Consider the following 18,008-nt stretch of genomic DNA (forward strand, 5'->3'; position numbering starts at 1 on the left):
CCTCCGTTCTTTTCTTATTTTCATTTCTGATGTGATTTCGTGAGGAATGAAAAGATGTTTATTTATGTGTCCGACTGTATATTGTGAACGCCTCCTTGCGTCAAGTGACTTTTTGTCGTTCATACGATGGATGCTTGCCGATGTTTTGTTTCGCGTAAAGTCGAGCATCCTGGTGACGTCATTGCGCTTCCGTGTCTCCGACCAATCGGACCACATGTTCTCCGGGCTTTCATTTGACCGACAGCTGTGGCGGCCAATCGCGGGGCTCCAATACTCTGACCCTTGGCACAAGGGGGCGGGGTGACGCGCGCTCGCTAGCACAGCGGAAGAAAATGGCGGCCGTGGCCACCGAGCCAGGAGCTGCGGCGATTCGGACGGCAGCGACGACCGACGACGGCTCATTGGAACCGAGCTTGAGCGGCCAGGGGGGCATTTTAGACTCCCAGGAGCCCAAAGGAGCGCCTGAACCCGAGCCAGCCGTGGCGCCCGAGCTGGCCGCGGAGTTGTTTAGCGCTCGCTTGGGAGACGGTGGCGACGGGGAGGAGCGCCGCCATGTCAGGCTGGAGCCGGAGCTGGACCCCGCGGCGGGAAAAGTCCAAGGTGAGGTCGCCGCGGGCGACGCGCTCGTCCACAACCGGAGCGCCAGCTTCAGTCTCGGGGAAGCGTCATGGAGTGACTCGGCGCAGGCGGCCTACTGTAGCATCCTCGCGCAGCCCAAGCCCTCCTCCTCCGCCGTCTTCCTGCACTCCTTCCCGGCCCCCCGTCACCCGCCCGGCGCCGAGGCCGGCCTTTCGCTAGCGGAACCGGCGGAACCGACCACGAACGCCGCGGACCAGGACCGAGGCTACCCGGCTTCTGTCCAACCCGAGCAGAAGCCCGTTGCTAGCCAAGACGCCGGATTGGTCGGTACCGCGGACGCGAATCCGGATTCCGAGGGAAGGGGCCCGTGTTGCGTGGACCTGACACCGGACGTCAAGCTTTCCGAAGTCTCGGTGGGAGCTGAAACCATGTCGTGCGCGACGCGGCATGGCGGCTGCGTGCAGGACCTGAGCCTCAGCCTCGGCTCCGAGGTTCGGGTCTCCTTGGACCACGTCATCGATGACGCGCTGGTTGTGTCGTTCCGGGTGGGCGAGAAGCTCTTCTCCGGCGTTCTCATGGACATTTCCAAAAGGTACGACAAAGGTGGATTATTTCTTGACAAACAACATGAAATAACTTTGTGAGATTTGGCCACCAGCCTTATACTTTTCTGCCATTCATATCTGTGAGTCCATTCACACAACCCATCGTCTTCTTTATTTGACAATTCAAAATGGGCCAAGAGCTTAGTGAACCACTTTACACGTCGAGTTTGTGTCTGGAGGCGACAAGGACAAACACCTTGAAGGTGTTTTATTTGGATAGGTTGTCACATTTGAGTCTCTAAGGTTCTCCTTCCCTTTGCACAGGTTCGGACCATACGGAATTCCCATTACGCCCTTTCCCCGGCGGGAAGACCAGAGTCGACCTCAGAGGGACGCCATCCCTGCGGAGGCCCCCGTGTCCCCCAAGCAGGAAGTGGCCACGGATGATGATGCGACACCTTGCCCATGGAGCTCCAAGCCGCCCCCACTGTTCCAGGAGGGGGCGCCATACCCGCCCCCGCTGTTCATCAGGGACACCTACAACCAGGCGTTACCTCAGCCGCTGCCCCGGAAGATCAAGAGGCCCAAGCGGCGCTACCGCTGCGAGGAACCAACCTCAATCATGAACGCCATCAAGCTGCGCCCCCGCCAGGTGCTGTGCGACAAGTGCAAAGGCGTGGTGGTGGCGGCCGGCCGCCGGCCGGGCACCGTAGACCTGAGAGGCGAAGAGGTGTCGCGGCGACGGAAAGCGGCGGAAGGGCCTGTCTCGGCTGAAGTCAAGCGACTAAGGAGTGACGACAAGGGCAGTCGCAGCGACAGACGCGCCCCATCGGGGATCCGAGTGTCCGCTTCTGCGTCCTCGCCTCGTGTCCTGCGGGCTGTGTCCTCGTCCTCGTCCATGCGTCTGAAGCTTAACTCTAAGAAGGTTCTCCCCAAAGGAAACCCAGCGGATCGCTCCAAAACTCGCCAGGTTCTCAAGAAGCTGGCGCGGAACTCGCAGCCGTCACCGCCGCCTCTGCCGCTTGGGGAGAACCAGGACAGAGAGGCCGGAGGCGGTGGGGGCAAAGCCTTGACGCGCGCCGCCGCCTTGCAAAACCACAACCAGAACCAGAAGGTCCACTTCACCCGCCGCCTGCAGCACCTTAGCACCACCCTGGTGGGCCCCGCCTCGCACACTGCGCTGCCGCCTCGAATGCGCCTCAAACCCCAAAGGTATCGTACCGACGACCCTCAGGCCACACCCTCCTCTTCCTCCTTCTCCTCTTCCTCCTCTTCCTCGCCTCCCAAACACGCTAGCTCAGCCACCTCTAGCCCCAAGCTTCCCGCACACGAGCCCGCACCGCCCTCACCGCGCCTCGCCCCCAGTCCTACGCCGCCCGCTTCTATTTATGCTGCTACGGAGGCCAAGGAGGCTCCACCTCCACCTCCTTCCCACCCCCCGCACCACAGCGTCTCGGAGACCGTAGACCCGGTTTCCTTAGTGCCCCCCTGCCCGGCTTCCGCCGAGGCGCTGGTCGGCGACGAGGAAGGAGGTGAACTGAAACGGCATCGCAAGTCTTCCACGTCGTCCTCCTCTTCCTCGTCGTCGACGACGACGACAACTTCGTCGTCTGTTTTCTCCAAGTCGGTGTCCAAATGTCTGCTGCCCGACGGGCGCACCGTGTGCGTGGGCGACATCGTGTGGGCTAAAATCTACGGGTTCCCCTGGTGGCCGGCGCGGGTGCTGGGCATCACGGTGGCTCGGCGGGCCAATGCCGTGTTGGCGGCGCGGCAAGAGGCGCGCGTGGCCTGGTTCGGCTCGCCCACCACCTCCTTCCTGCCGCTCTCGCAGCTGTCCCCCTTCCTGGAGAGCTTCCAGTCGCGCTTCGACAGGAAGCGGAAGGGCCCGTACCGTCGCGCCATCTCCGAGGCCGCCAGCGCCGCCAAGCAGCTGACGCCCGAAGTGCGTGCGCTGCTCACGCAGTTTGAGACGTAGCAGTAGAACGGGACGCCGCTGCTGTTCTGAGCGAGCGAGCGAGCGAGGTTGAAGATTTTTGGGGACGCGTGCATTTTATGGTTTGTTTGTTTGTCTGGGCTTTGTTTTTTTCATGCTGTGACGAAGACAAAGAACTAATAGAAGCTGTGAAACCGTTCTCCAAACTGAGGTCATGGGGTTGGAGTTGTCATTCCCACTCTGAGCCAGTTTGCCAGGACACCCCCTCGCCTCCCCCCCCCCCCATGATGATGATCACAAATGGTGTATTTTCCCTCTCTGTTTGTCTCCTGCTCCATTTTGGGGAAAAAAATTCCATCTGTTTGCAGATTAGCAATTCTGAACAAAAACGAGTTTGTGGAAATGTTTTTTTCCCCTCCCCCCCTTTCTCTGATGTTCCAAATCTTAAATAAAACTTCCTTTTGAATTGTGGTCATTTGAGCTTTTTTTCTTCTGCCGCCACTGCTGCGCCTGCGCGACTCGACGCTTTTTTTTTTCGGTTCTCGGCTTTTGTTACCTGCAAACAGAGTGTTTTGAAGCGAGCAGAGTGGGAAAATACTACCACGTTGGCACACGGACTAAATTTAAGACATAAACGCGCACGACTGGACCATCGTTGTTGTTCGGGCCAACTAACTGGGCCCTAGGTCACGGAAAGCCACTTGGCAGTCAATATTCGGACAGCTCGGCCACTGTTTGACATTTTTGTGCTGGGGTTAAACAAACGTCATTATTAGCAAGACAGTGATGATGACGTAACATCTCTGTCATTGCAGCTCCGCCTCCCTGAAGAGCTGCTGACATCATCTACGCTGCCGTCATCAGCCTGGCCGTCAGTCACACGGACTCGACTCACCAATCAATATTTAATGAGTATATTTATGAAGCCAAGTGGCCGATTGCTCCGCCCTCTCTCCGGCGCCACGATTACGTTAGCCTAGCCTAGCACGCCAGCTTGTTAATCACCCTAGATGAGTGGGGCCATAAAATGTTGCATGTGCTGTCAAATCTAATGGATTGATTAGGGTAGGGCAATCAGTGGATTTTTATTTCTTGAATGGAGTTTTTGTTTTTTGCAGGAAGAGCTCTTAAAGATGCCATTGGGATGTAACTGCTGTAGTCATGAAATGAGCCAAATCCAGCATCATTACTTTGAACCGATTGGCAGCACACTTACTCCTGAAGGCCTTTGTTTCCAAAAGTCACATTAGCTTGACATCTTATCAATCTCCTTAACAGGTACAGAAAGTCATCAACAACTCGTCGCTTATCAAACAACTATTTTAATCGATCGCTTCGAGACTTGAAATTGTCCAAGTCTTTCGAATTTTGGCCTTTCTCCAGTCAATATTTGCTCCTTTCTCTTGTCCTCCATGCAAGCAGACCAATTGTCTTTGTGTTGAATTAAAATGCAACATTGGCAAACATCTGCTGTTGCATTTTTGCTGACTTTCTGACGAATGTTAAGGAGCAAACAAGGGACAAAATCATCGTCCACTCATGTTTGCACATGGAGGAAGGGCTCGCTTGCATTACATTGATGGAATCTCAAGTGAGGGAGAGTTTGCGGGATGGCCGCGTGACTTTTTAGGCCAGGTTGTCTGCATCGTTTTGTTTTACGGCGAGGTGGCACCAGCTTCAATGCGCATTACCGACACCTACGATGTGGGATAAGTTACGTCATCGCATGTTGGTTGAAGTCATGAACTGAAAAAAGAACGAATCACTTGAGGAAGTGATCCGTTCACTCACGTTCACTGAAAAGAGTCGTTCTTTTGAACGAGTCGTTCACTCACGAGCCAACACGACAACGCGCTTCCTCGCGGGAAGAGACAAGGTAAGGAGCGGGACGCGTCGGCGAGAGGTGGCGCTAGTAGCGGTGGCCTCACGTCGATTTGGATGACACCGGTTCCGCAACCGCATGAAAGAGTGGCGTGTTCGAGAAGCCTCGACCTGTTGTCAACAGAGAAGGGAGTGTTGTGGTTGATGCTCGACAGCCGTAGTCCGCGCGCATGCAACAGAATGGCGCGAGCAGTTCGAACGGCTCCGAAGACGGCGGCGGTGGGGAGCGACAGTCTCCATCCCGAAGCCCCCTGCTGCCGGCGGCGACGACTCGGGTGAGACGCTTCATCCAGGAACGGCGAACGCTGCCGCTGCCCAAAGTCATGGTGGTGTTCTCGGCCGCTGGTGACGCCGAGAAAGCCAACGATGCCATGGCCGACGACGACTCTGGGAAGCCGACCACTCCGGCGGGGGCGGCGGCGGCAGCAGTGACGAACGTCTGCAGGAGCAAGCCGGCCTGCTGCCCGCTGGACGCCAAGCAGGAGCAGGAGGTAGTCCGCTAGAATGACATTTACCAAAGCAGTTTGTTTTCAATTGTTTGCAAGAATTCCACAAATAAAAGCAACCAATGACGTCATCACCAAGCGCCGAGCTGAAATGTGTCGTTGAGCTGCTGCGTTGTGATTGGCCTACAATTAGTCACGTGATGAGTGTTGTGCTTTACCATCCTGATTATAGACTTAAACACGACAGACTAATTCCCGTTTGTCACTGGCTTTTTCAAGGTAATGAATCTGAATGGGCCTCATAATACTTTCAGCAGTTCACTTAGTTCGGGGGACAAGCCCTGCACACAACTGATATCCAGTACTCTGAACATAAATTCCTGCTGAATGTATAATTAATGTGCAAAAACTGTTAATGACACTATTAATTGTGGGTATTGCAAAATGAGCAATCAAGCATGACTTTTTTTTTTTTTTTCTTGTGAAGCTTCCAGAGGTGGTCTCTCTGAACGTGGGCGGCTCTCACTTCACCACCCGGCTGTCGACGCTGCGCCGCTACGACGACACCATGCTGGCCGCCATGTTCAGCGGGCGCCACCACATCCCGCGCGACGCCGACGGGCGCTTCTTCATCGACCGCGACGGCACCTACTTTGGGTGAATTGCGCCTCTAAATTTCAGCGTTCAGAATGTGCGTTAGGCAACTGAACTAGTTGACTGAAAACAATCTTTGCCTACTAGCATCATGTTAACAGACAATGGGGAAAGGCCATAAACGACTCGCAACTCAAACAAGTCGTGACTTGCGGTTCCAATTGTATGTGCTGTCGCTGCGGTGAAGGGACATCCTGAACTTCCTGCGAGAGGGCGAGCTGCCCCAGCGCGAGCGTGTGAGGGCGGTGCACCGCGAGGCGCAGTACTACTCCATCGCTCCTCTGCTGGAACGCCTGGAGGACACGCAGCCGCTCACCGGAGAAAAAGTGCGCCAGGCCTTTCTCGACCTGCTTCCCTACTACAAAGGTAAGCGTGAGCCTTGATTTGATATTTGACACGTCAAAATGTATCTGCGGTTCTCAGCCTCTCTTCACACATCAAGTGCGTTCTGTGCCGGCAGACAATCTGGAGCGGATCGTGGAGATTGCCAAGCTGCGCGCCACGCAGAAGAAGGCACGCTTCGCTAAGCTGAAGGTTTGCGTCTACAAGGAAGAGATGCCCATCACGCCGTACGAGCGGCCGCTCTTCAACTCGCCACGCTTGGAGCGCGCCGGCGAGGGCGGCGAGGCCAAGCTTTTCGAGCACCACTGCGAGGTGGACGTGTCCTTTGGGCCGTGGGAGGCGGTGGCCGACGTCTACGACCTGCTGCACTGCATCGTGGGCGACCTGGCCCGCCGCGGCATCGCCGCCGAGCAGCAGTGCATCGGCGTGTGCGACAAGCACCTCGTCAACCACTACTACTGCAAGAGGCCCATCTACGAGTTCAAGATCACTTGGTGGTGAGGGCGGCGCCCTCGCCCCATTTCGCTTCGACCTCTGGGATTCAAATCGGCTGCTCGTGCGTCTTTGCAAGGCCTTCACCATTCTAGTAACAGGGATGAGCATTTCACATTTGCTTGGTTGTTGTTTTACAGAATGTTCTGAACTCCGCTGTTGTTCTGTCATATTTTCCCGCTTGGATGTAACAGCTCCAATCGCATCTTGATCTAGATAGCCCCAACCGATTGCCGATGACGGACGGGATTGTTATGCTCATCCTTGCTTCTATAACTTCACTCGCTCTTCTTATTCCAAGCATTCCGCCTGCCGTTTCACTTTTGTTTTTGTATGAATAATATAGTGCGTACAAGCAATTGTGGTGACGTAGCGCTTTGTGCTAAGCTAACGGGACCCCCCGCGTCCTTGTACTTGATGAAGTCGGAGCACCTTGTGATTGTAGTTGAGAAAGTATATCTTTTGTACCTCATCGCTAGACTACATTGACGTCCACATTGTTTTGTTTTTTTCTGTGTTCATAGCACTACTTGTGTTGTTTCTATAATCATCTTATCCAAAGTAGAGTTTGGCTTCTAGGAAGCTGTAGTCGTCACTTTTCTTTGCTTTGTATTGTATTTATGACTGACACAAATCGAAGAAAATATATCTATATATGTACAAATGCCTTGTTGCACAAGTGGCGGTGTTTTTATTAAAATAACGCTTCTTAAAATCATCCAAGTATGTTTTTCTGCAGTCCTTCGCCGCTATTTGCCTTTCTCTCTCCCCAATGTTCAGTGTTGCTCGCCCATCCAGGAGGAGGGCCGCGGTGGCTGGTCCTGCCAGTGCTGCTGCTGGAGGAGGAGGAAGAGGAGGAGGGATGGCGGTGGTGGTGGGAGGAGGCTGAGGGGCCAACAAGCTCCCTCTTGGCAGCCTTGCAGCAGCAGCAGGAAGGATGGAGGCAGAGCAAAAAGGACCTTTCTAAACCATCCACGCAGTCGCTCGGCACCAATCTGGAAATTCTGATGGGAAGGAAGCGAGTGCGAACCATCCGGGCTGCCCATTCGCTGCAGGTAAACATCTTTTTTTTTTTTTCTGTGATGAATGTCTTGGTACAGAAAGGGCACGGCCGGACGAGAAAACGGGGGGTTGCATAACTCGACGAAGATGCTATTAATGCTGGCGACGTGTGCGGTAGTTCCGTGACGAGAGCTCCGTGGAGGAAAAAAAGGGGGGGGCGAAGGGAAATGTTGCCGGCAGCCCGCGGCCTCCGTCGACACCAGCCCTCGCATGTGCTGCCGTTTGCGTAAATATTTAGCAGAACTATCCTTGTTAGTATTATTAGCACTCGTATGGCGGGTCACCTGCATCGCCATGACAACGGGCTCTTCCTGTACAAGCTCCCCCCCCCTCCCACTTCCCACCTCAAATAGTTCAACCTGTTTAGTAACATGAGCTCCTGTTGTTTGCAAGCTCGTTTGACCTATGGGTCCCTGAAGGGGTCACGGGGGAATTTTCCAAACAGTCCAACTCGTGTGATTTTCTAAAAATGGTCAGACAAACGTAGTCATGTAAAAGGTCAGAGGCTGGCTGCCTTAAAATAAGCCAAATCAAAAATTTCATCTGGCTCCCTGATTTAACATTCATCATCCCGTTAGCTATTCCAGACAGGCCGTTAATTCATTTAAAAAATATCAAAGGCTCCTAATTTGATGGTGAGGATATATTTCGCTCAGCGTCTCCTGACCTTTATACATGGAAAATGAAAATGGGTCAGTGTCATGTCACAGTGCCACTCAAGTCTTGAAGAGCCACCCCCTGACCATATGTCACACATGGAAAGCCTTTGGGGGGGCCTTCAGTGTGAGACATATGGTCCAAACGTTGGCAAATTCGTGTGGAGGACCAGGCCTGCGAATCTCATTTGATTTAAAAAAGGGATCCAAGAATAAACGGCGTAACTGCCATTGCGGCATACACCTGCTTAAACAATCCCATTTTGTGTTTGCTAAAGCCCAATCCCCAAACAATGGTCACTTAGCAACGGCCGCCAGATGCTCCGTCGAGCTTTCGGATTTTTTATGACGCCGCACAATGACGCCTATTGTGGAGGCCGACCGGCAATACCTGTATGTAGAAATGCCCCACGGGATCTCGTATACGCAGCAAAAACGAAACGCTAACGTGCTCTGCTTACTTTCAAAGACTTGATGATTAATTAATGGTGATTGAAGCAGTTTAAGATTGATGGGGCAAAAGTTACCTCTATGACCTCTTTAAATAAAGCCGCTACGGCTAATATGCTAACAATGTCTCTTTTTATTCAGCCTGATGACTATATATACGATATTTATTCGAAATTATATGCGACATTTTGTGATTAATAAACACGGATTACTATTTTGCTTTACCCAAGTTTATTAGGTACTTGATTTCAGTCGATTTTTAAATTGTCACTGCACATTTTTCCATTGCCTTTTTCCTATTGAAAATAATGAGACTCGTGTTATCCAATGCTGTGGCCCGTTACAGAACATTCCTGCTATATTGTGAGTACTTGATAGACGGAGCCGTGCGTTACCATGGATACCAGGGCTGCTCAAGCTCAAAATATTCCCCTGTGAATGGAATGCACAACAGCTTCAACGCCGTCGTTTGTTCCTGCCGTCTAAAAGCTCAGGGGGGGGGGGGAGGCAATAAAAATATCATGACAGTCAAATCAGGCGTGCAAATTAAGTACAGATAGCAGATAGATAGTTTTCCAAATTTTCCAATGTACTTTGTGTTTCTTCCCCAGCCTTGAATCCATCCAAAACCTCCATGGAGCAGGATGTGGAGAGCCCGGCCATCAGCAAAGCGTCCAAGCTGCCCAAGCCGGCCGGCAAGGATCTCCCCAAGCAGCTGGCGGCCATGGACCGGGCCCGCAGGGTCCAGCGCTACGTCCAGAAAGACGGCAAGTGCAACGTCCACCACGGCAACGTGCGCGAGACCTATCGCTACTTGACGGACCTCTTCACCACGCTAGTGGACCTCAAGTGGCACTTCAACCTTTTCATCTTTGTCCTGGTGTACACGGTCACGTGGCTCTTCTTCGGCTTCATGTGGTGGCTCATCGCATACCTGCGGGGGGACCTGGAGCACCTAGCGGACGACCGCTGGACTCCGTGCGTCAATAATCTCAACAGCTTCGTGTCGGCCTTTCTGTTCTCCATCGAGACGGAAACAACCATCGGTTACGGATACCGGGTTATCACGGACAAGTGCCCCGAGGGGATCCTCCTGCTCCTGATTCAGTCGGTACTGGGATCTATCGTCAATGCCTTCATGGTGGGCTGCATGTTCGTCAAGATCTCCCAGCCCAAGAAACGTGCCGAGACTCTGGTGTTTTCCACCAACGCCGTCATCTCCATGAGAGACGGCCGCCTGTGCCTGATGTTCCGGGTGGGGGACCTGCGGAACTCGCACATCGTGGAGGCCTCCATCCGGGCCAAGCTGATCAAGTCCAAGCAGACCAAGGAGGGCGAGTTCATTCCCCTGAACCAGACGGACATAAATGTGGGCTACAACACCGGCGACGACAGGCTGTTCCTCGTGTCGCCGCTCATCATCTGCCATGAGATCAACCAGAACAGTCCCTTCTGGGAGATCTCGCCAGCCCACCTAGCCAAGGAGGAGCTGGAAATAGTCGTTATTTTGGAGGGCATGGTCGAGGCCACCGGTAAGTCGCCGGCGCCTATGGGAAAAACATTTGTCCGATATGAGGTTGACTGACAGATACGGTCGATTGGACGGACGGAATGACGGAAAGGTCGGGGCTGATACGTAAGGCTGACGGATTGATGTACCGACTGACACATAATAAGGAGATGGCCGGACGAATAGATTAGCATATGACAACACTTGATGGACGCTTTGAGAGTGATGGACGGACTGATAAGAGCAGACAAATAGACTGAGAGGTACGCATGAGTGGGCGGAGCAACTGCAATAAGTAGCATCCAGTCACCGCCAATCTTTTCCGTTGTCCTCAGGCATGACGTGCCAGGCCCGCAGCTCGTACGTGAGCAGCGAGATCAAGTGGGGTTACCGCTTCACGCCCGTGCTCACGCTGGAGGACGGCTTCTACGAGGTGGACTACAACAGCTTCCACGACATCTACGAGACCAACACGCCCGCCTGCAGCGCCCGTCAGTTGGCTGACATGAGTGGCCACCCCCGCCTGCCCCTCACCTGGTCCATGGGAAGCAGGCTGAGCCAGCAGGGCCTGGCGCCCGAGGCCGAGCGCCAGGACGCACGGACTGAGCGCAACGGAGATGTCGCCAACGCTGAGAGCGAGTCCAAAGTGTAGCACACGCTCGTGCAGGCCACGATCTGGTCGTCGGTGAGAAAACAAGGCGACGAGTTCAAGTCTCACCGACCGCCAGATCCCTCTTATTTTTTCTATTCCAATATTCCTATAGGCATATTAAGTATTTTTGTACATAATATGTTTTGGACTCCATTTGGTTTCTCGGGTTTGCCGTGTGAATATTTGGCAGATGTTTGATACTAATACGCTGGTTTAGCTTTGGCTTGTACATAATCTACGCCTTACTTAAGCCTTGCCTACACTCGCAAACGGCTCTTTCCAAACATTCTGAAACGTTGTGATTGCTAGAATTGTTTTCATGGTTTTGGTCAAATGAACGCAAACTTGTTTGGAATTATTTGGACGTGTTTATTCACCAAAACATGTTTGCTGTAGTCTGGCCAATCAGAGACGAGGTGGTGATCATGTGACTCACGGGCTGGACAAAATGGCTTCTTGCACTCAGACGCAAGGGAAGAAGTTGGGCATATGATGAAATGAAGAATATAAGAAACGTCTTTGTCTAGAACGCAACAAGATTGAACAACTGCAAGGAAAGAGAGAAGAAAGCGACGCCATCGAAGCAGATTGCAGATGTGCTTGGACCAGATTTTACAGGTAGTCAAGCTTCGGGGGACGAGCATTAGCACATTTAGGGGACATTTTTAGGGAAATCTTTTATTTGTCTTTTCAATGTGTGGACATGCCACCCAAATAAGAACGAACTTGGTCATATTTTCAAACCTATTTGGAGACGTTTGTTAGTGTAGACAAGGCTTTACTGTATAGTCTGTAAAACTTTGATCACCTTTTTCCTCCCTCCTTCCAGAAATGTATCCTAACATTAGGTACAGCTGCACATTGTAAGGAAAGGCAATGCAAGAGTATAAAAATTGTAAATCAACTAGCGCGTGCAGGTGTGCCTAATGCAGTGTCGCCTGTTTGCAAAAGCATGTACAAACATGAATTAATCTTATAAGGTGTATTTGATTTGTCGTGAACCCAATCTCCGCTTTGAAAAACCCAATGACGCCTCTTCTTGTAGGCCCCGCCCCTTTTCGCGATTTCTCTCTCGCACTCGACACTTCCTGCAGAAAGCCATGACCTATGACCTGCCCTTTAAAATACAAAAACAACGCCTTTTCACTATTTTGCACATAAGAGCCAACCTCTTAACACCCCCCCCCCCCCAAAAAAATCACATTACCAAACAATATGGCAGTAACAATAATAAACTTTTAATTGCATTTCTGTTTTTACTTGTCAGTAGGTGTTATTGTGTCATGAAGCAGTTGGATATTTATCCAGGAGGGTAAAGTCACAATTTAAAGAATATCGGAGCAACTTTTTTGTCTTGTCTTGCAATGTAGCCTAGTCGTATAGCCTCAAGTAGTCGTGTTAAAAACATTTTAAAATGCAGCTAATATTTAAATAAAAGTTCAAAATGTCATTCTTTTTTAAAAAATAGCAGCGTTAAGGTGGGCCCTCGTTCAAGTTTGTCCAGTTTGGAGTGAGCATAGTGGACTTAATTTCGAAACACTAAAAAGCGTATTGAATGGAATGCGTGGACCTTTGCAAGCAGGTGTGTTGTGTTTGGATTTGGTCAGCCAGCAAAGAGCCGGCCCGCCGCAGGCTCGCCGAGCTGGTCGTCGCCGTCGGCGGGCCGGCTCACGTTCAGCGGGTATTTCTCCAGGACGTCCCTGACCTCCCCCCGCACGCTCTCGGACCAGGACAGCAGCTCGGCGTGCAGATTGCGGGCCGCCTCCATCAGCGTGTCCTGGCGGCCGTCCAGATCCGACAAGAGCGTGAGGTTGCGCCGCAGCTGGGCCAGCGCCGGGTTGAGGGCCGGAGAGTCGGTGGCGCCAGGGCGGTTCCGGTCGGAGTGCGGCGAAGCCTGCCCCGACATGTAGGACTGGAACTCCTCTGTGGTGAGGTTGAGGGACTGGGCGTCCAGCTTCTCGATGAAGGCCGCCGCGCAGCACTGGGTAAAAACAAGCAGACGTTGGCGCTTTGGAACATTGACAAGCTCATCTTTGTGGAATGGCTTGAAGATGAGTATTGTGGAATCATTTCATATTTAAAAGGAAAACCGACCAGGTTGGTGAAGTAGTAGCCGTCCTCGCCGGTCATCAGCCTGCTGGGGTTGCAGAAGCGTGTGATGTACTGGATGTTGGACTGCAGTCTTGGCGGGTTGGCCTTGAGGACGATGTAGATGAGCGCCGGCAGGAAGTCGTCGGCCGACGCCGGCTCGCTCTTGGTGCTGCCGATGGCGGCGAAGATGTGCTTGCTGCAGCGCGTCACGCACGCCAGCTTGTCACGGGGTACCTTCTTGGAGTCCATCTCGATGATGTCTGGAGAGGGGACAACAAATGGACGACCGCTGTGGAAAGCGTAGCTAAACCTTCTTTCCTCTGAAGACACTTAGAAATTCCAAAAGTTACCAGTGATGGCTTTGACCACGTTCTCAGAGGCTTCCGGAATCTCCTCGTCCATTGGCACGCAAAGCATCTGGACATTGACCCAGTGGAGAGCTCTGCCAAGCAAAGTTGAGTTGAGACGGCCGACGCCGGCGAGAACCCAAGACGCGCCACGCTCACCTGATTCGGTTCTGCATAGCCAAGTCCTTCTTCTCGTCGTCTGTGGTTTCCGGGCAGAAGACGTTTTTGTACAAACGAGTCATGATGTACTTCTCCACCTGGTCCATCACCTGCTCCACCGACTCAGAGGAACCTGGCGGAAACGCCGCAATCACGCAACGCTTTTATTTTCACGGAGGAGAAGATGTCCTTGTCATGGCCCACCTTTGAAGTGACTCATCAACCGGTCCGCCAGGCCCTGGTAAAAGTCCTGAACGCACTCCGACACTTCTTCTGCGTTGAGTTCCTGAAACAAATCAGTTTATGGAATGTGTTTGCATCCTGGCTGCCATATTTGCAAAGCTGCTCTGAGGGACTTTAGTGGACACCTTCTTGCTGGACATGCTGAGCAGGAAGCTGCGGCACTGCTTGTGGATCTCACGGCCGGGCCGCTGCAGGTTCTTCAGGAAGTCTGCAAAGTCCTTGGACACCTGGTCCGAGTCAAAGCTGGCATGGCGACTCACGGACGGACTGCTCACCTTCACCTCCGGGGACTCTGATGCCAAGACAAAAAGGTCATGAAAAAAAGCCACTAGAAGACATCTTCCACAGACCGTAATTAACTACAATGATCATGTATTAGAAAGTTCTCCTTTTATTTTGTCTCGGTTGGTTCCAACGGTACCTTTCTTGGAAGCGCTGCGCGACGAAGAGCTGAAGAACTTCTTGACGGTGGTTACTTTGCGTGTCTTCTCGTTGGTTTTCTTCTCCTCAAACTTGGAAAAGGGTCCGAGCGAGGACTGGGACGAAGGCGGCGTGGACTGGGTCTGGGCCGGAGCACCGTGACTGCTGGCGTACGCGGCTGCCTCCTCTTCTCGCTGCAACCTGGTCCAATAGCACAGCGTAATAAAAAAAAAGATCAACATGACATGTAATCGGTATTGTTGACTAGCGCCACCTAATGGATTGGAGGTGCAGTGCAGTCAATGCTAACTGAGGACATTCTGTACATCGCAGCATTTTATTTATTTCATGATAATACATAAGTCTTACTTTTCCGCCAAGGCCCAGTCGTCCTGGATCTGCTTCTGGCGCACCCGTTGGTACTCCTCCCTCCAGCATTTGGAGCACAGGCCCTGCCAGGCAGCGTTGCCATAGTAACCGCATCCCTTCTTGCACAGTAGCTCCGACCGGTCCACGTGGATGCCGCGACGCTCCGTCTTCTGACTCATGCTGCAAAACGAGAAAATGTTTTTGGTGGTAAGTCAAAATACCATTAGCACCCAAATAAACTGGTGGCAAAGGACTACTTTTGTCTAAATGCTCTGCATCTCAGTATAATCAAACCAGGCTGGATACTAAATGTCTTTCTGTGTCCATGCATCTTTCTTTGAGGGGCGGGGCCTGTTGGTGGCGTGTGACGTATGCATGTGAGTGTCAGGGTGTGAACTTGGGTTGACGGCAGTTCCATTGTGCTTGAGTGTGCGTTCATCAGTTGGCATTCCGAAAAGTTGCCCACAAGGAAGGGCATCATAGAAAGTACACAGTAAAAACCTGAGCCCAAAAAAATGCGGGCACGATCGATGAACACAGATGCTCTCCTCAGGCTACCCTAAGACACAAGAGGCTCCATTTTGCTGGGCTTTAAGCATTGCTATAATTTCTTGTCATGTGCTGACCTGCATTCCAGTCCGCATTGCATTTTAACTTCGGCATTTGAACGTCTATAAACATTTTTGTGTTGCAATTGCACCTTCAGTGGCATGTCGCTAACGTTAGCCCCATTTGCTGCAGCTAAACCTGTAGGACGACTAAGAGCAGAACTGCAAGCTGTGAAATTTTAACGAGTAATTTCTCATGAATCTACGATGTGAAATGCTCACCTGTTTAGTTTTTGATGCACAAATGTAGTTCTTTTCTTTCAGCTCCGATTGCGGTCAACTTTGCCGAACACGACGAGAAGCTTCTTCGAGATTCTCCTTTGTGATACGGTCAAAAAGTTAAACGATCCCCAGAATAAAATCGCGTACTCCTTTTGACGAAAAATAGAGCCAAATATGCACCATTGTACCTATTTTATTGGGTCCATCAGCCTTCAGACAAGAGGGAGGGTTTAAGAATGACGTCATGGGGCATATAAAAAAAAAACGTCGACATTCGGGCCACGTGATTGACGGAAATAGCCGAGTGTCTTCGTTTGGATTTTGTCTCGTGTGGTTTGACGTTTGTGGTTGAGTCATTTTAATTCAGCAAATTGTCAGTAGATGTGTGTTTTCTTTTTACAATTACAATATATTCGTTATGCTAGTAAACACTGGGTAATTGGTGCAATGTTGACTGTACATCTGAAATGAGTCATTTAGCAATTTTGCTGTCTGAATTAGTTTCAAAAGTGTTTTGTCACCACAAGACTCGGTGAGAACATGCACATTGTGGAGAAAAGGTGAAAGAGCAGGGGAAATGTGATGTTCCAATGGCTGACCGGTTGCGTCACTGACTGTAAGTAAACACAAGGTCGCAGATACTGTGGACTAAAACAAGCTTGTGTTTGCACACACACCGTCAGCTTCAGCCATGATCCTGCTGGGCCCCACTTTGTGCCTTCCCTCGCAGGCCACCGTCCAGGAACTCTTCGTGGTGGCCCGTGACGCCAACGCGGTCCCGAACATCTCGCTGGACCCGGTCCTAGGGTCCTTCCTGTCTCTGGACTCGTCGGCCGCACTGCAGCACCAGTACACCTCGCTGCAGAGAAGCTTGAGTGAGGGGCAGAGAGCGGCGTTGGGCCTCCGCCTCAACCGAGAGCTGCCGGGCGGCAGGGTCACGCTCGGGGGCGTCGGTGTGGTCGCACTGGCTTTGTCCTTGCTGTTGGATCATGTCGCCCAACAGGTCCGTAACATTCTTGTTGTAACGTTGACTGATAAATTCACAAGGTTTCTTTTTTTTTAATCTTTTTCTCATTTGTTCATTAGGTTAGAGGCAACATTTCAGTGGAGGCTGGCCAATCGCCCTTGACTAGCCCGCCGAAAAAGATTTTTGGCATTGCAGTCACTTCACGAATCGGCCGTATTGCGCACAACTACCTGAGCCTGATCCCTGGTCTGGCCAACGACCAGGAACTGATGGCCGAGACTACGGAGATCTACGACAATTGGCTGAATCTGGAAATGTTGGACCATTATCACAGGATGACCAAGAAGAAGAGGATGAGTTCTGTGTCCATGCAGCAGTGGCTGACCGGAGCTGCGTTTCATCTTCACATGAGGATACACCAGGTCAGTGAACCTTTTCAAAAATGCTTTTACTGTCTTCCTGGTAGTCTCACGTTACACTTTTTTGCTTGAGCAGGTTCGTCTTCATTCGGTGCCGACTGGGTCGGCAGAGTCTCTTCGTTTGTCCTACAAGACGGCGTTAAACCATCTGCTGCAGGGTTACACTGTCTACCTCCACAGGAATATTCAGGAGACCGCAGCATCACTAGCAGAGCATCATGGTAACGGGACCTGCTCCAGTGAGCTCTCCTTTAACATCAGCCAAGCGAAGACTCTCGACCAGACAAGCCACGACGGCATTTGTCGAAGCCACAAAGAGGGCCTGCTGGTCATCGAGCCGGGCCGAAACGTCAGTCACGGCGTGTGGCATCACCCCTGCGAGTCTCCGGCCATCCAGCAAGCTCTGGTGACGCGCATCATAAACGCGCAAGACCTGGAGCACAGCAGAAGCTTTTTCCTGCACCCCAAAAAAGTCTTCCAACGACTGCTCACACAAGAGGATGCTTTTGAGCTCAGCGCAGACTAGACGGGTCTGGAACCGCTTAAGTGGGAGCAAACCCCGTTTTTGTTACCATACACATACAACAATGTGAGGTAAAACAGATTTATGTATTTCATTTTTAGTCATCGTCGCATGTGTTGTGTTGTGTGTGTCAATATGTAAAGTATAAAAGGAAAACAAAATGTTGACTATTTTGGGGAAATTATTTTTGCTGTTATTTGTACAGTATTTTGTTAACGTTTTGGAATTGCAGCGTCATAAGATTTCCCATAGGTGATAGTGAGTACATTTTATTACTTAATTATGATTTTTTTTTTTTAATTCAAAGTGCTATCCTTCGTCTTTTAATTATTTTTTTAGAATCGAAACTATTTCATTCGGATAGAAGAAAAGGAAACCGCTGAGCTCCTCCCCTTTTATTTTGTGAGTCTACGTCACGTCCGGTTAGGAACTGCGCAC

At 51.6% G+C, this 18,008-nt stretch overlaps 5 protein-coding genes across 8 annotated transcripts; 4 read left to right on the top strand and 1 right to left on the bottom strand.

Moving 5' to 3' along the window:
- Positions 1 to 159: 159 nt before the first annotated feature.
- Positions 160 to 3,528, top strand: pwwp2a (PWWP domain containing 2A). The gene is made up of 2 exons (XM_037269617.1): positions 160 to 1,171; positions 1,449 to 3,528. Exons 1-2 carry the CDS (start codon positions 333 to 335, stop codon positions 3,097 to 3,099), a joined length of 2,490 nt encoding a protein of 829 aa, XP_037125512.1. The 5' UTR covers positions 160 to 332; the 3' UTR covers positions 3,100 to 3,528.
- A 1,256-nt stretch (positions 3,529 to 4,784) lies between these two features.
- On the top strand, positions 4,785 to 7,590 carry kctd7 (potassium channel tetramerization domain containing 7). Of its 2 annotated transcripts, XM_037269630.1 has the most exons (5): positions 4,785 to 5,429; positions 5,872 to 6,041; positions 6,226 to 6,404; positions 6,499 to 6,889; positions 6,970 to 7,590. In XM_037269630.1, exons 1-4 carry the CDS (start codon positions 5,109 to 5,111, stop codon positions 6,879 to 6,881), a joined length of 1,053 nt encoding a protein of 350 aa, XP_037125525.1. In that variant the 5' UTR covers positions 4,785 to 5,108; the 3' UTR covers positions 6,882 to 6,889; positions 6,970 to 7,590. The 2 variants fall into 2 exon arrangements, with proteins under 2 accessions (XP_037125525.1, XP_037125524.1); XM_037269629.1 differs by having other exon boundaries at positions 6,499 to 7,590.
- Positions 7,591 to 7,712: 122 nt separating this feature from the next.
- Positions 7,713 to 15,837, top strand: kcnj6 (potassium inwardly rectifying channel subfamily J member 6). Of its 2 annotated transcripts, XR_005100169.1 has the most exons (4): positions 7,713 to 7,927; positions 9,652 to 10,572; positions 10,886 to 11,820; positions 14,960 to 15,837. XR_005100169.1 is itself a non-coding variant. In XM_037269624.1 (3 exons), the coding sequence occupies exons 2-3, from the start codon at positions 9,675 to 9,677 to the stop codon at positions 11,200 to 11,202; spliced, it is 1,215 nt and encodes a 404-aa protein (XP_037125519.1). In that variant the 5' UTR covers positions 7,713 to 7,927; positions 9,652 to 9,674; the 3' UTR covers positions 11,203 to 12,335. The 2 variants fall into 2 exon arrangements, 1 of the variants encoding a protein (XP_037125519.1); XM_037269624.1 differs by lacking the exon at positions 14,960 to 15,837 and having other exon boundaries at positions 10,886 to 12,335.
- Positions 12,144 to 15,757, bottom strand: rabgef1 (RAB guanine nucleotide exchange factor (GEF) 1). The gene is made up of 9 exons (XM_037269623.1): positions 15,662 to 15,757; positions 14,832 to 15,011; positions 14,464 to 14,663; positions 14,168 to 14,334; positions 14,004 to 14,085; positions 13,800 to 13,932; positions 13,644 to 13,735; positions 13,297 to 13,553; positions 12,144 to 13,183 (listed from the first exon to the last, which is right to left on the bottom strand). Exons 2-9 carry the CDS (start codon positions 15,008 to 15,010, stop codon positions 12,806 to 12,808), a joined length of 1,488 nt encoding a protein of 495 aa, XP_037125518.1. The 5' UTR covers position 15,011; positions 15,662 to 15,757; the 3' UTR covers positions 12,144 to 12,805.
- On the top strand, positions 14,953 to 17,751 carry LOC119133624. 2 transcript variants are annotated; one of them, XM_037269626.1, is made up of 5 exons: positions 14,953 to 15,038; positions 16,172 to 16,277; positions 16,345 to 16,664; positions 16,748 to 17,050; positions 17,124 to 17,751. In XM_037269626.1, exons 2-5 carry the CDS (start codon positions 16,244 to 16,246, stop codon positions 17,571 to 17,573), a joined length of 1,107 nt encoding a protein of 368 aa, XP_037125521.1. In that variant the 5' UTR covers positions 14,953 to 15,038; positions 16,172 to 16,243; the 3' UTR covers positions 17,574 to 17,751. The 2 variants fall into 2 exon arrangements, with proteins under 2 accessions (XP_037125521.1, XP_037125520.1); XM_037269625.1 differs by lacking the exon at positions 14,953 to 15,038 and having other exon boundaries at positions 16,038 to 16,277.
- Positions 17,752 to 18,008: the final 257 nt, after the last annotated feature.

This window comes from Syngnathus acus, chromosome 14, assembly GCF_901709675.1.
Source record: "Syngnathus acus chromosome 14, fSynAcu1.2, whole genome shotgun sequence".
Lineage (NCBI taxonomy): Eukaryota > Metazoa > Chordata > Actinopteri > Syngnathiformes > Syngnathidae > Syngnathus > Syngnathus acus.